Genomic DNA, 13,973 nt, shown 5'->3' on the forward strand with positions numbered 1-13,973 from the left:
TCCATTTATTTCTCTATTTCCATCTACACTCCATTATTTATTGACATTCTATTCTTATTATATTTCCGTCTGCATATATTCATTCCTCTTAAATTTACGACTGCAATTATTCGTTTTATTTTCATATGCATTTCCGGCTCTATATCTACATAAATTTTCCTCTCTATTTTCGTCTCAATTTTCATTTCTGTTCCCTTCTTTGATTCCTCCCTATTTCCTTTTTTCATTTAAGTCTTTATTTTCGTCTACTATGCTGTCTCTATTTCCGCCTACATCTCATTCTATATTTTTGTTTCCATTAGCGTCTTTATATCTGTCTCAATTTTCATCTCAGATTCCGTCTCTTGTTTCACCTCCATTTGTGTCTCAATTTCCGCTTATATTCCCTCTTTGGAAAAAGGTGGAGCAAAAGTTCGGCTTAAGTGGAATGATTAACATGTCAAGAAAAGCTATAACAGTTAAAAATAAATGAATACAACATAATGAAACTTCATATTGGTAACAATTTTTCTGAACAAACTTGTGTCAAAATATTAGGCCATTTTGATTTATAGCAGTTTTCAGGATGTTCGGCCATTTGGCCGAACGCCGTTTGGCCGAACGCCATTTGGCCGAATGCCATTTGGCCGAAAGGGTAATTTGGCCGAATGCCGTTTGGCCGAATCATGAACAAAAAAATCAAATTGCTACAACGCTGATGTGTAGGATTCATTAGTGTGACCCAATAACTGATAAGTCAATTAATTTGTTGATTATTATGATGTGACGGGACGTCATGTTTGTTACTATATAAGAGCTCCAAGAGAATGATAACATCGACCCTTTTATTCAGGACGAAGTTGTGAACTCCACACTTCACGTTAAGACTCTGAGGTGATGATTGATTGGCCACTGGATTACCAATGGTGTAATAAGGTTTCAAATGTTTTTAATGATTTCATCAGAAATTTTTCCTTCTTTTAAACATAGGCTATTCTTTCTAGTTATGCTGGTTCCATTACTATCGGCAATGATTGACCTTATATTTTATTTGGGAATTTTTCCTTCTTTAAATCATCGGGAATTCTTTGTTGTTGTACTGGTGAAATAAATTATTATATCCATTGCACTTGTTTTACTTTTCATTAGAGATTTATCCTTCTTTTGTTCATAGGCTGTTCTTTCAAGAGGGGAATATATTTCATAATTAATTTAATTAAAGCTTAAAATACGTTCTTTTCAAAACATATTTTTTTAGCTCAAGGGTTAACTTCTTCTTCTTCTTTCCGGCGTTACGTCCCCACTGAGACAAAGCCTGCTTCTCAGCTTAGTGTTCTTATGAGCACTTCCACAGTTATTAACTGAGAGCTTACTATGCCAATGACCATTTTTGCATGCGTATATCGTGTGGCAGGTACGAAGATACTCTATGCCCTGGGAAGTCGAGAAAATTTCCAACCCAAAAAGATCCTCGACTGGTGGGATTCGAACCCACGACCCTCAGCTTCCCAGCCAACAAATATGTTCACATAACTGAGATTGCAATTGAAGAAAGTGGACACTTATTCGGTAAAAACAGATTGTATAAAATGCACGAATTCCCTCTATTCGCACAAATCTGGAGGCCATATACGTACATTTTAGAGAATCTATCATGGTCAATACAACTTCAGGCAATTTAATTTGGCATTCACTATAATTTCATGTATGATTGTGTATTGCAGTTTATATGACTTAATTTTTTACAAACAAATAAAATAAAAAGAAAAATAATATCACGAGACACAAGCCTCGAACCTCTGACCTTAAGATCACTAGCCAGTTACGCTACCACTGAACCGTACAGGTTTTGTTGCGAAAGATGGTCTTTTAGCAAATATAAACAAAACACTGTAGAGCATCATGTTTGAATGTAACCGAACTTAATTGTCATTTTGCAAATGAACCAGTGCAACACTGAAGGTTTCATGTTTTATCGAATTAACGTTTGCAATTGAAACGAAGTGCAGCAATTTATTAAAGACATCGTACGAAAATACTTATGCAACGTGATGATATTGTGTTTCTGTTGAACAGTGATGTTCTTTTAATAGGTAAGACAATTTGTTCATGAATTCCATTATTTATGTTTATGTTGCGTTCGGCGATGTGCCCTGTATGATTTTATATCTACATCAGATGAACTCATATGTAATCTCACATTGATGATTATAATAGAGTCATACCAAGTGAAGTTAAAATCATAATGGAATGACAGTTTAAAGTTACATATTTGGTCAGACTAAATTGGAATTCTATAAGATGCAAATTCAAGTCAGATGAAATTTATGACTTTATTAACGATTTCAATCAATTTAGTTTTGCATCATATCCAATTCCAACGAAAATTGTACATTTATACAATTTGAAATGAACATCCTTATATGATCTATGGTTTGCTGGGTTGGTCTTGCTGAATAGCTGCGCGTTTACTGCTACGGCTATCTGGGCCCCATAAAAAAAGGGTTAACTTACACACTCCGAAAAAATCATGCGATTTTACGTCTTTTGGATGCACATAAAAGAAGCGAGTAAAATGATGTGAATTTGTGTCTCATTTTAAATACGATGGTGTCTGATTCGGGAAATGTCAATCATAGCGGCATCGTTTTCATGTCCTTCATCATGTAAAATTACATTTTTCTTTCAGTGCATCTTTCAGAACCCATTTTTACGTCATTTCATCACTTACATAATGTGCCATTCAGTCATAATGTGAATAACGTCCGGGGTGATTTTCATTATTTTTAAGAGTGTAGATGAGATGGTATTCTCCTCCAATATTAAAATTACAACTTGGGAACTGAACACTGCACCGTTTCTTGAATATAGCAATAAACGACTCGGTGAACACTTACGTCAAAGAAGTACACTGATTCTCCTTTTTGAAAAAAGAAGCCAAGACTTGTTGATGTCAGAACTATGACGAAGTTAACTACAAAATGCTGGTGGCTATTACCACTAGCATAGCATTGAACAACTGCTTACATTTAGGATGTTCTTCTTTCAGCTCTGACTGTTTCTTCAACTAACACTAAAGAGCTTATGTATATCAATATAAGATATTTCCTATTTTTATGAATAAGTTCTTTGAAATTCATAATAAATCCATGCTAACTGTAGTTCACTTTTGTTTTCAATTTCGGCCAAACGGCATTCGGCCAAATGGCGTTCGGCCAAATGGCGTTCGGCCAAATGGCGTTCGGCCAAATGACCCTTTCGGCCAAATGGCGTTCGGCCAAATGGCATTCGGCCAAATGACCCGGAACCGTTTTCAGTTGTTTCCTTTTCAATTTCCGTGTCAATATATGCCTCTATTCCCGTCTCTATTTAGTCTCTAATTCCATCTCTATTTCCATTCCCATTCCCACCCCATAAGGTGCACAGCTACTTGGACACTTCCATGATTCACTTTGTCATGGGAAGTTTTTCTCGGCCGAATTGTCTGAAATTTCGCACTAAAAGCGCTTCAATACGCGGCACATTATGGCCAAATATGAGCTCAGTAGATTTAAAAAAAATCTTTCTTCAATTCCATCTCTATTTTTATTTCCATTTTCTTTTCTATTTCCATCTCCATCTCTATTCCTTTTTCCATCTTCCTTCCCATCTCAATCTCGATTTTCATCTTTATTTATATGTCATTCCTATTGTACTTTCGATTGCATATATTCGTTTTTATTTTCGTATGCATTTCTGGCTCTATGTCTGCCTTTATTTTACTCTCTATTAACGCCTCCAGTTTAATCTCTGTTTCCTTCTTTCCTAATTTCTGTTTCTAATTTTGACTCTATTTCAACCTATACTTCTTGATTTCATTCTCCATTTTATGTCTCTATTACCGTCTCTAAAGCTGTCTTAATTTTCGTCTCAGACTACCCAAGTAACCATAAGCACTAATAATAAGCCCTTAATCAGCATTATAGATGCGTACATGCATTAGAATAGCACTACAAATGCTTACACACCTTATAGCAGCACTTCCGCTGCATAGAAACCGTATTACATTATCATTAATGCTTCTAAGCCTGATGCATACAGGCATTAAATAAGCACTATATTGGATTTATATTCGCATACAAGGCATGTTCAAATGCCATCCAGTGTTTTGACAGATATACCACGTGCTTTGTGTTTGCATATAGTGGTAAGAGGGAGTCAAACATAAATCTTCTCACTACTACAATTGCAGGTTTTATGACGGGGAAAAGTGATGGTTTAAATTGTTCACTTTTCTTTCCAATACTATTCATCTTACGTGGCCGTAGGAGCAAAGGAGCAGGACTTCAACAACTCAACAATACGGGTGTCGCAGGTTCGAGACGCAAAATGAGGAATTTAATCATCTTAAACGAGGATAAAAATGTGGCAATTGCAAGTCCTCAAAAGGATGAAAACCACCAAAATGAATAAATCTGATACGGAGAAGTACTATCTGTATCATTTTATTACATTTTTTGCATACTATTAGAGCACAAAATATTCGCCATAAAAACCTGGCGAAAACAACTGACGTTTCTCACGTGGTCTTATATCAGCATTAGTGGTGCAGAGAAGCACGGTTATATTTTTGCACTATGATGGCACGCTATTTCGCCTTTTCTGGCATTATAATAGCATTATATGCGTATATAAAACTGACATGGGCATATAATGCTGTTACCGTGCCGAATTATCGTGCTCACTGGTTACTTGGGTATGTCCCTTTTTTGATCTCCATTAGGGTCTCCATTTTCATTTATTTTCTATCTTTATTTCTTTTCCAATTTCCGTCTTTACTTCTGTATCCATTTTTTTTATCTATTTCCATCTTCATTAACGTTTCATTCCTATTACATTTCCGTCTGCATATATCCATTCCAAATTTCTACTACCAATGATATCTAAACTCTTCCAACCCGCCCTGTCCCGAACAAAAGCCCCCGTTTGCGGGAACGTCAACGCGATAACGACACCAAACAGCTGCCGCTTGCCTCCGAAATAAAAAGGATAATTTTCCCCACCCCACATCATGTCCTGCTCGCTCACCGCACCGCCTCCCCCCGATTCCCATCAACGCCATCACCAGTGACTTCGACACGTAGTTGACGACGAAAGCTTTCAATTCAATGGCTATCCGTTCGTGCCTCACGGTTTGCTGGAACCGCCTGTCGACTCAAGTCTCTACCCGCATGCTGTCAGTGCTTTCCTTGGAAGCACTTTCTACACAGTCAGAAAGTCGTCGTCTCAAGCCAGTTCCTCGTCTTCGTCGGCGGTCGTGGCTCGTGTTGTCGTCCCGGTTGGGTTGGGAAATTTGCTTCAAATTGACTTGCCGCTGGAAAATTGGAGTCAGTTAATATTTACACCTGGTGCGGTTCGCAGTTCGCGGTCCCTCTCGAAATCGGTCCGGATTGGCGCGATTATTATACAGTGAGAAAGGATTGTGGCGATTTGACATCTGTCCACCCGTCGGCCGTTGGTGTCGCCTATTCTGGTCCTGTTCTGTCGTCGGTTGTTGTGTAGCCCGCACATACATTTGAAGTGATTTCAATTAAGTATGCTGATGAGTGAGGGATAATGTTGGCGGTCAATGCTGTTGACAATTATCCGTCCGAGTGCTAACTTCGTCTACTCTGGAGTGTGGATTTTAACCGGGCCTTTGCCTCGCTACTGGATGATGGGTCAATAGTAGTGGCCGGTATTATGGTGTTCCGCAGGGCTGGTAACGAAAAGTTATGGCAAAATAGATGTTTTAGTGTCCAGATTGGAGAAAATAATGGCCAAATAGTGACTTACGGTTCTTACAGTCGTGACTAAGAAACCAAAATGTTATCAGTAAAATTTTTAGTTCAATTACACTGCGTCTGGAACGAAAGCAATTGAATCTAAATGCAAATCAATGATTTATCTCTATGACCTTGAACTCATTCCATAATTTGGATGCATTTGGAACCCTAGTACAAGAAATGTTGGAACTATATCAACTAGGTTCCAATAGAACCAAATTTCTATTATTAACACAATTCACTTCAGTGCGTGCATTTATCTTAACGCATCTGTTACACTGCGTAACAAAAATGACATTTTTGCGTGTCTGAAAGATCTTCTTCTTCTTCTTCTTGGCATTAACGTCCTCACTGGGACACAGCCTGCTTATCAGTCTAGTGTTCTTCTGAGCACTTCCACAATTATTACCGGAGATCTTTCTTTGCCAAAGTCGCCATTTTCGCATTCGCATAGCGTGGAGCAGGTACGATGATAATCTATGCCCAGGGAAGTCAAGGTAATTTTTATTACGAAAAGATCCTGGACCGAACGGGAATCGAACCCATACACCTTCAGAATGGCTTTGCTTTGTAGCCGTGGACTCTAACCACACGGCTAAGGAAGGCCCTGATATCTCCATACAAAATTCTTCATTTCTCTTATATCACAAAAAAACATAACTAATCCATCAAAAATAACTTTTAAGCATCTAAATTACTATGAACTTTGTTGGTAAATTTTGTTTCATACACAAAATTTCGATTTTGTAGCAAATTAAGCAAATCTCGGTTAATTTTTCGAATCGACTAAGTAACTTTCAAACGGTTTTGAGAAAGTTAATTAAGAAGAATCCCAACCTTTCTTCTAAAACTGTTTTAAAATGAATCCCTGAAAAATCTTTTTAACATTTTTTTACCGTTTATATCGCTCAAATTTAGCATGCAATCAACTCTCGTTAAAACACAATGTAGTTCCTATCATTTCCCACAAAAAATGTATGACAAAATGATAAGCCGTTTCATTCAGTTACTTACAACGTTTTTGTACAGTACGGCCCATAAAAAAATGCGAAAATTGTTTGAACGTGAATATAGCATCCACAAGCGTTATTTTCATTGTTTTTGATAGTGAATGTAATTTCTGATTATTGTAGTATATTCTGACACAACTTCGCTATCCAGGACAATTTTTGTCATATTTTTATTACTGTCCTAAATAATGTTATAAAGCAAATAAGTTCAAAGGTTTTGTCCTCCCAAACCTAGAAACAGCGTCTGATTGTCGTATACTCTGGTGATAAACTTTCCACCATCAAAAATCACACTTTATTGTTGAAAATTTTAGTTTGTTTGGTATCAGAGGATGGAGGGATTCTAAGAAAACGAGTTTTTCATGATCACAATAAAATATTTTGCCAGGGTCGTAGTTTTGAGGGCATTTGCGTCTTATAGGTTTGATATGCTTTTATTTGTTGTTAAAGTTGAATAAAAAATAAATACAGAAGCCTATAACTATAACAGATTTTTGAGGATAAAATTTGTTCCTTAGGTTAAAGACAACTTATATCAATACTAGCTCATAGGTTTTGAGCAAAACGGAGCCGCTTATCACACTTATATTCAAAGCTCTGCAAAATGAGCCGTTTTTTTCGAAAATATGTTTAAGTCTCCAATTACCCAGGTACGAACCAATTCTGTCATTTGATATGGGCGTATGCTGGAGACAAGGCCTGTGAAGAATCCCACGCCATCGTTGATGTTTTAGAAGCTTTCATCACACAGATACTGAACTCGACGCCCGCATGATAAAATTTGAAGGTATGCTTCCAATTCCTCTCTGGTAAGGTGAAAGTAACAGATAAAAATCATATCCAAAGCGAAAAACTGAGTCTAAATAGATGAACCCTTTGGGGCCGGCGCGGTCATATATGACCGCAGTACAAAAAAGGCCGTAACCAATAACCAATGAACAAATGTATATACTGTCTTCGGCAAAGTTGTTCCAAATATACTCTTTTATCAGAGAAAAATATGAAGTATATGCCTTTATGGCCTAATTGACAACCTAGAACATCCTGAACATCCTGAAGTTTGGAAAATTGAACTATAAGTACATACGAAGCGTGAAATGCTGTTTGTGAACATAAATGATGTTCAGGCTAGATAATACAGAATTACTCTTTTAACGAAAACACTATTTCACTTGCTTTGCAATGTCCTGGTATGTTCTAGGACGTCCAAACTGTCCTGAAGCACACTCTTTGAAATCTACAACCTTAACAGTAATTGTTTGGGTTAAAAACAATAACATTACAAATTCAAATAGAATCTACCAACCTCTGAGAATCTCAAGAGCTATTTCAAGGAACGTTTGGGATATTCCAGGCCCTTCAAATTACCCTGGAGTTCAGAGCTTCAGGTCTACACTTGTTCCAGTAGTTATTCTCGCTAACTGAGTGAAGTTATATAATCTACAATGTTTACTTAACCTTGTCACGGATCAAAAGGCTACTTCAAGAAACGTTATTCCAGGCCCTCCAAATTACCCTGGAAATCTGAATTTCATGTCTACATTTATTCCAGTAGTATTTCTTGCTAAACTGGGTGAAGTTATATAATCTACCATGTTCACTGAACTTTCGCACGTATCAATATGATGTTTTAAAGAACGTTTGAAGTATTCCGGGCCCTCCAAATTACCCTGGAGTTCAGAACTTCAGGGCTACACTTATTCCAGAAATTTATCTCGCTAAACTGAGTGAATTTATAAAATCTTTCCTGTTCACTAAACCTTCTCATGCATCAATAAGCTATTTCAAGGAACCTTTAGGATATTATAGGTGCTCCAAATTACCCTGGAGTTCAGAACTTCAGGTCTACACTTATTCCAGTATTTTTTTTCTTGCTTAACTGAGTAAAGATATATAACTTACCAAGTTTACTGAACCTTGTCACGGATCAATAGGCTAATTCAAGGAACGTTTGGGGTATTCTAGGCCCTCCAAATTACCCTAGTGTTCGTAACTTCAGGTTAACATTTGTTTCAGTAATTTATCTCACTAAACTGAGTGAAGTAATATAATCTAACATGCACCACTAAACTCTTTCAAGGAACGTTTGGGATATTCCAGGCCCTCCAAATTATCCTGGAGTTCAGAACTTCAGGTCTGCACTTGATCAAGTAATTTATCTCGCTAAACTGAGTGAAGTTATAAAATTTAACATGTTCACTGAATTTTCTCACGGATCAATTAGCTGTTTCAAGGAACGTTTGGGGTATTCCGAGCCACCCAGATTAACCCGGAGTTCAGAAATTCAGATCTACAATTGTTCTAGTAATTTTTCTTACTAAACGATGAAGTAATTTAATGTTCACTGAGCTTTCTCACGAATCAAAAAGATATTTCAAGGAACGTTTGGAGTATTCCAGGCCCTCCAAATTACCCTGGAGTTCAGAACTTCAGGTCTACCTTTGTTCCAGTAACTTTTCTCGCTAAAATGATCAAAGTTTTTCCTTTGGGAAATTTCCGTAGATCTGGCAACGCTGCAAATAATAATATTTTCAACTCAAACGGAATCTATTGACCTCTGAGAATCTCAAAAGCTTTTCCAAACTATCCTGGAGCACAGAACTTCAAATCTGCCCTTGTGGCAGTGTTTTTTTTTTGCTAAATAGAGTTCAGTTATATAATCTACCAGGTTATATAGGGCCCCCATAGCCGAAGCTGTAAAGACACGGGAATTCATCATGACCATGCTGAGGGTTCCAGATTCGATTCCTTGTCGGTCCAGGATCTTTTCGTAATGAAAATATTCTCGACTGCCTTGGGCATAGAGTAAAAGGTGTCCACGATGAAATTGCCACACACAAAATTGATTCGCAAAATTCGAGTTTTCATCCGATTGCCATCAAATTTTCAGGGATTGAGAAATAACTCAGAGAGTGTCGTGAAACTTCTAAAGCCTCTCGGCTATACGGAACGACGCCGAATGAGAGAAAAAGGTGGAGATAAATAATGTCGTCACTGCGCAAGCTTCCATTGAACTGTTAGCTTATGCGTGCGGAAAAATTTGCACCCTTGGCAAAGAGTGTACCAAGTGCTAATTGACAATAAGGCAATCCATGGGGCAGCTGTGATCAGCTAATTTTTTTTGTTTACCATGAATTTTTGACAATCATCGCTTGGAGAACAAAGGAGATTGGTAAGCAATGTAATGGATTTTACCAAGGTGGCGCAGATGATTGATGCGTGTCACTAGTTCTCTCTTTCATTCTCCCGCTGTTCTTATGTAGCGCAAATAGTGACGTCACTATTTGCGCTGCATAAGAAGAGCGGGAGAATAAAAGAGAGGACTAGTGGCACGCATCAATCATCTGCGCCACCTTAGTAAAATCCATCACATTGATTGGTAAGCACTGATGATGCTCAACGAAATTTCGGTAAGTTTAGTGTTCACTGTGCTTGCACTTTCAGCTGTCAACCCAATCGCGAAGTGTCCTCATGGATAGTCTTATAGTCCACACTGCCATCTGTTGCAAGAACCGCGCGAAGCACTGTCTGCCATGATGGATTTTTAGTTGACGTTTGCCTAACACGCACACTACTACACAAATTGCCTGTAAGTTTTTTTTTCTCTATCTTTATTAACGAGATTTTTAGCCCTGGGCTAATTCATCTCGGGACCAACGGCTTCACTTCCCTTCCGAAGGAAGTCGTCACTGAAATTTTTAGTGACTATCTTGGGGATGGGATTCGATCCCAGGTCCTCGGCGTGAGAGGCGTGTGTTCTAACCACTACACCAGGTCCGTCCCCTGCCTGTAAGTTTTGTTCGCATCATTCAGCAACGTGTACACTATTAAAAGTCAAAGCGGTCGAACACTAGCACCTCTGGTGGAACGATCGCGTCGGTCAAATGAAATTCAAATTCATCGTTAAACGCATGTACCATGAGCTTCTCAAGAGTGTTACGTCTGTTTGTCTGTGACAGTACAGTAGTGACGCCTCTACACGGATAGTCGTGTTGCACGATTGCAAAAAAGAAGTAGAGCTCGAGATTTGTATGACGATTACCGGAGCTTTTCGTAAAGGAAAGAGTCTTGACTTCCTTGGCCACAGAGTATGGGCGCATGCCTGCCACACGATATATCCATGCAAAAAGGTCATTAGCTGAGAGAGATCTCAGGTAATAAATGTGGAAATGCTAAACTAACACTAAGCTGAGAAGCCAGCTTCCTCCCAGTGGGAACGATATTCCAAGAAAAAAGAAGAAGATTCGTCGACAAACACATATATTCAAAACGTGTTTTTACTCGTTTACGCATTTAGACTCTAAAGCCTGTCCACGATAAATTTCGGACACGGATGGCGGGTGTACCACAGAAAGTTCGAGAATTTTACAGAAAGAAGGATTAACATCCTTGTCAACTGTTTATTTTGTAGATATAACTCTTTTATTCTGAAATAAACAATTGTTTTTGTTGAATTATGAGTAACTTTTTTTTGCTGCCATTATTTGGGTGTCCGAAATTTAACGTGGACAGGCTTTACTGACGTTTTCACAAATTGTTCTCAAACAAAAGATGAAAAGCAGGGGGGTTGAAAATAGTATATTTTTACGTGACATAATTTATGGATGCTTCCCAATAGATGTCGCTTATTATGACTGGAAACTTTGTCGAATACACCATGTTTCGGAAGTCCTTCGTTTCGTGGTTTTTAATTTATTACCACTAAATCCTGACTCTCATCGCGTTGTAGATCTTATGTACTGGACATCCCGACAAGTTAGATAATCTAGAACATTCGAAATGATCTGATAATATTTGCTGAACACTAAGAAGGTTCATAATATACGGTAGATAACATTTCATCACATTTCATCATACAATGAACAAGGTTGTTATTACAAGCATAGACTTCAAGTTATGAACTTAAGAGCAGTTTGGAAGACCTAGCACCTCCCAAAAAAATATTTGACATCATTTCTTGTTATGTTTAGCATTTTGAGCACCAAAACTATTGAAAGGCGTTCAAAAAACTGTATAATAGTTCTTGGAAAAAATCAAGCCCCAAAGAGTTAAATGACATATTGCACTAAACCATGTCATCATTAAATCTCATCATGCGGGAAAAATTATACTAACGTTCAAAATCAGTTCGCGGGCCGCACAAATCCTCTCTGAGGGCCGCAGTTTGGTGACCACTGCTTTAAAATATCTCGAAATAAAGATAATCGTTTTCTAGTACAGACCTGAGACGAGACTCGCGAAGACGGTCTTCTTTTTCTGTGATTGCTGAGTTTTTTTCTTATTCCACTTTGTGCATACCAATTATGCGCATGCGCATACCAATTATGCGCATGCTGTTCAAATCCTCACATGAACCTCTCAGCAAAAAATGATTAAGTTTGCATCACATCGAATCATAAATAGCCATTTGAGTGAAATTTCATGCCAGCAAACGTAGCAGACATTAGAAATAATTAATCTTCTGCTTAGATTTATCAGCAACTTTGGAAAAACTGCTCCACCGACTGAGGTTTTTAATAACAGTTTACTTTGAACACAATACTTTTCACTTTTTCAGCCATAAAAACGGTGGGCTGCATTTGACGTTTCGTGAGAGGGGAATCTGGGCTGCATATGACGTTGATATTTTTCCTCTTCGCGAGTCTCTCTCAGGTACAGACCAGTCGATTTGACGTTTGGCTTGGGTCGTATAATATAGGCCTTTTCATGTGACAGATCCGTCTATGCATTTGTTTACATCGGTGGAGGACCAGTGCTAACACGAGCCTGTCATTTTCATAGAAGAACTGTCAAAGTGCTTCCCGATCAGCTGATTTGAGACGTCATGTGAATAGGCATATAGAACAGACCCAAGCTAAACGTCAAATTGTTTGATCCCTTCCAGAAAGCGAGCCTATTTGCAGCAGGCATTGGTACTCATAAAAAGCTGGAGAGCCCAAACGGTTCACTTCAGCTTCCATAGAACGATACTCTATAATAAACAGTTTCGGAGCTAGAATTGCAAAAATTCATAGGAAGTTATTCTTGAGTCAAAATTATTGATTTATCTATGTAAAACAATTATTTTACCATAGCGAAAACATGTACAGGAAAAGCGATTTTAGTTGAAATGCCTTAAAAACTGAGACTTCTTAGAGACTAGTTCCAAAAACGTGACCTAGTAATCAACAATAAGTGACTCGCTACCAGCCCTGCCGATTATGGCCATCATGGTAAAGGCCGCCAGGTGGTGTACCAGAAACGTTGACGACGGCTATGATTTGGACGATGACAAAGCTCGGCGGTAAGCTCGGGAATAAAGCTGTAATTAAAAGAAATAATTAAACGGCGTGTGCGACGCGCAACATTTTGGGCTGCGAAATCAACGGAAGTGTGGTGTTGTGCAGTAGGAGCTGATTTAATTGCTGCGTCTTGAGCTAAGAAATCACCGGCATTACACCTGTCGTGCACAGGAGGGAGGAAACAGGCGAGCTGATATGGCCCCCGCGGTGCGTATTGTAGCAATCTTGCTGCTCGAGTTTGTGGCCACGTGTGTGCAGAAGGATATATCCGGAAGTAAGTAGCGTCTCTGACCTTGTTTGTTAACCACTCATACCTTAATGGGGGGAATCTAATTATGAAGAAAATTAGTGTAACTATGTGAAATACATTAGAATACATTTAATAACGTTCGTGAATGCAATTCTTTAATTTTGAAAACAAATTTGTTATTTTGCTGAGACATCCGAGAAATTTTATGAATTTATATGTAGTTAGCCTGCTGGCTTATATAGTTGAGTTCTACCAAGCTTTTAGTTTAACAACCACTGAGGATTATCCAATAATTCCTTTGAGTGCTGGTTTTAAGATTTACAAACTAAACCAGTTTTTCAATTTGGCAAAGAAAGCTCTCAGTTAATAACTGCGGAAGTGCTCATAAGAACACTAAGCTGAGAAGTAGGCTCTGTCCCAGTGAGGACGTTAATGCCAAGAAGAAGTACTATGCCTCTAATCATATCTGATTTGAGTACAACACGACCTTCAGGAGATCATTGATTAAGCTTGTAGATTAGTACGGTCATTTATGTCCATGAGCAGTATACATTCTCACTCATATTCTTTACCAAAATTGTTTTTCTTATGATAACAAAAATATCCAAGTTCTATCCTACCGTGCGTGCGCAAACCTTGAACAAAATTA

The 13,973-nt window shown here is 38.1% G+C and overlaps 1 protein-coding gene across 5 annotated transcripts in view; it reads left to right on the forward strand.

Moving 5' to 3' along the window:
* Positions 1-5,290: 5,290 nt before the first annotated feature.
* LOC5567000 (lachesin) overlaps positions 5,291-13,973 on the forward strand; it is a 115,852-nt gene continuing 107,169 nt past the window's right edge. Inside the window, exons 1-2 of one of the 5 annotated variants that reach the window (XM_021847814.1) lie at positions 5,291-5,719; positions 12,868-13,348. In XM_021847814.1, coding sequence (XP_021703506.1) covers positions 13,270-13,348 — 79 coding nt within the window. In that variant the 5' untranslated portion in view covers positions 5,291-5,719; positions 12,868-13,269. The remainder of the gene's footprint in view (positions 5,720-12,867; positions 13,349-13,973) is intronic. The other 4 variants (XM_001651364.2, XM_021847815.1, XM_021847816.1 and 1 more) reach the window with 4 other exon arrangements.

Source organism: Aedes aegypti, chromosome 2 (assembly GCF_002204515.2).
Source record: "Aedes aegypti strain LVP_AGWG chromosome 2, AaegL5.0 Primary Assembly, whole genome shotgun sequence".
NCBI lineage: Eukaryota > Metazoa > Arthropoda > Insecta > Diptera > Culicidae > Aedes > Aedes aegypti.